Genomic DNA, 1,030 nt, shown 5'->3' on the forward strand with positions numbered 1-1,030 from the left:
GTCAGACGTGGAGTGTTGGGGTTTTCAGTAACCTCGCAGTAATCTCAGTGTAACAGTTACTGTAACAGTCACTATGTAACAGTCAGTGTAACAGTTACTGCAACAGTCACTGTGTAACAGTCAGTGTAACAGTTACTGTAACAGTTACAGTAACTGTTACTGTAACAGTGATCGTTACACTGACTGTAACAGTTACAGTCACTGTAACAGTCAGTATCACTGTAACAGTCAGTGTAACAGTCACTGTAACTGTTACTGTCAGTGTCACTGTAACAGTCACTGTAACAGTCACTGTAACAGTCACTATCACTGTAATAGTCACTGTAAGAGTCACTGTAACAGTAACTGTCACTATCACTGTAACAGTCACTGTAACAGTTGCTGTAAGTCACTGTAACTGTCACTGTAACAGTCACTGTAACAGTCACTGTGTAACAGTCAGTGTAACAGTTACTGTAACTGTTACTGTAACAGTGATCGTTACACTGACTGTAACAGTCACTGTAAGTCACTGTAACAGTCACTGTCACTGTAACTGTCTGCTCCAACTAATTCAGGTCTTTTCTATCTGTGTGTGTGTGTGTGTTTCAGGTGCATTTCAACACACGCTTCGTCATGAAAACCCTCATGACCATCTGCCCCGGGACGGTGCTGCTGGTCTTCAGCATCTCCTTGTGGATCATCGCGGCCTGGACGGTGCGGGTGTGTGAGAGGTGAGGTGACGCGGCGGCTCAGTCTGACCGTGTTTGTGGTCAGACGTGGAGTGTTGGGGTTTTCATTTTGTTGATTAATAGATGGAAATTGCACCGGCGTGTTTTTGCGCAGTAACCTCGCAGTAATCACAGTAAGTCGTCTTGATTTATCGTTAGATCAGAACCTGCGTTGTGATTTAATGATAAATGAAGGCGATCGTATGGTCAGAAATGGGACGTTTGTGTATTTACGCACTGTTCCTTTACTGCCTGGACCGTATCCATCTGTCATCAACCAGGAGATCAGACATGACAGGGCGGATGACGAGTGACTGACA

General features: G+C 44.6%; 1 protein-coding gene across 2 annotated transcripts in view; it reads left to right on the forward strand.

The window, feature by feature from the left end:
- The window catches only part of kcnn3 (potassium intermediate/small conductance calcium-activated channel, subfamily N, member 3), a 35,605-nt gene extending 34,581 nt beyond the window's left edge, over nt 1–1,024 (forward strand). For both annotated transcript variants that reach the window (XM_025061794.1, XM_017037650.2), the window contains exon 5: nt 592–1,024. In XM_025061794.1, coding sequence (XP_024917562.1) covers nt 592–717 — 126 coding nt within the window. In that variant the 3' untranslated portion in view covers nt 718–1,024. The remainder of the gene's footprint in view (nt 1–591) is intronic.
- The last annotated feature ends 6 nt before the right edge of the window (nt 1,025–1,030 follow it).

The sequence above is a fragment of the Cynoglossus semilaevis genome, chromosome 13, assembly GCF_000523025.1.
Source record: "Cynoglossus semilaevis isolate Cse_v1.0 chromosome 13, Cse_v1.0, whole genome shotgun sequence".
In the NCBI taxonomy this organism is placed as follows: Eukaryota; Metazoa; Chordata; class Actinopteri; order Pleuronectiformes; family Cynoglossidae; genus Cynoglossus; species Cynoglossus semilaevis.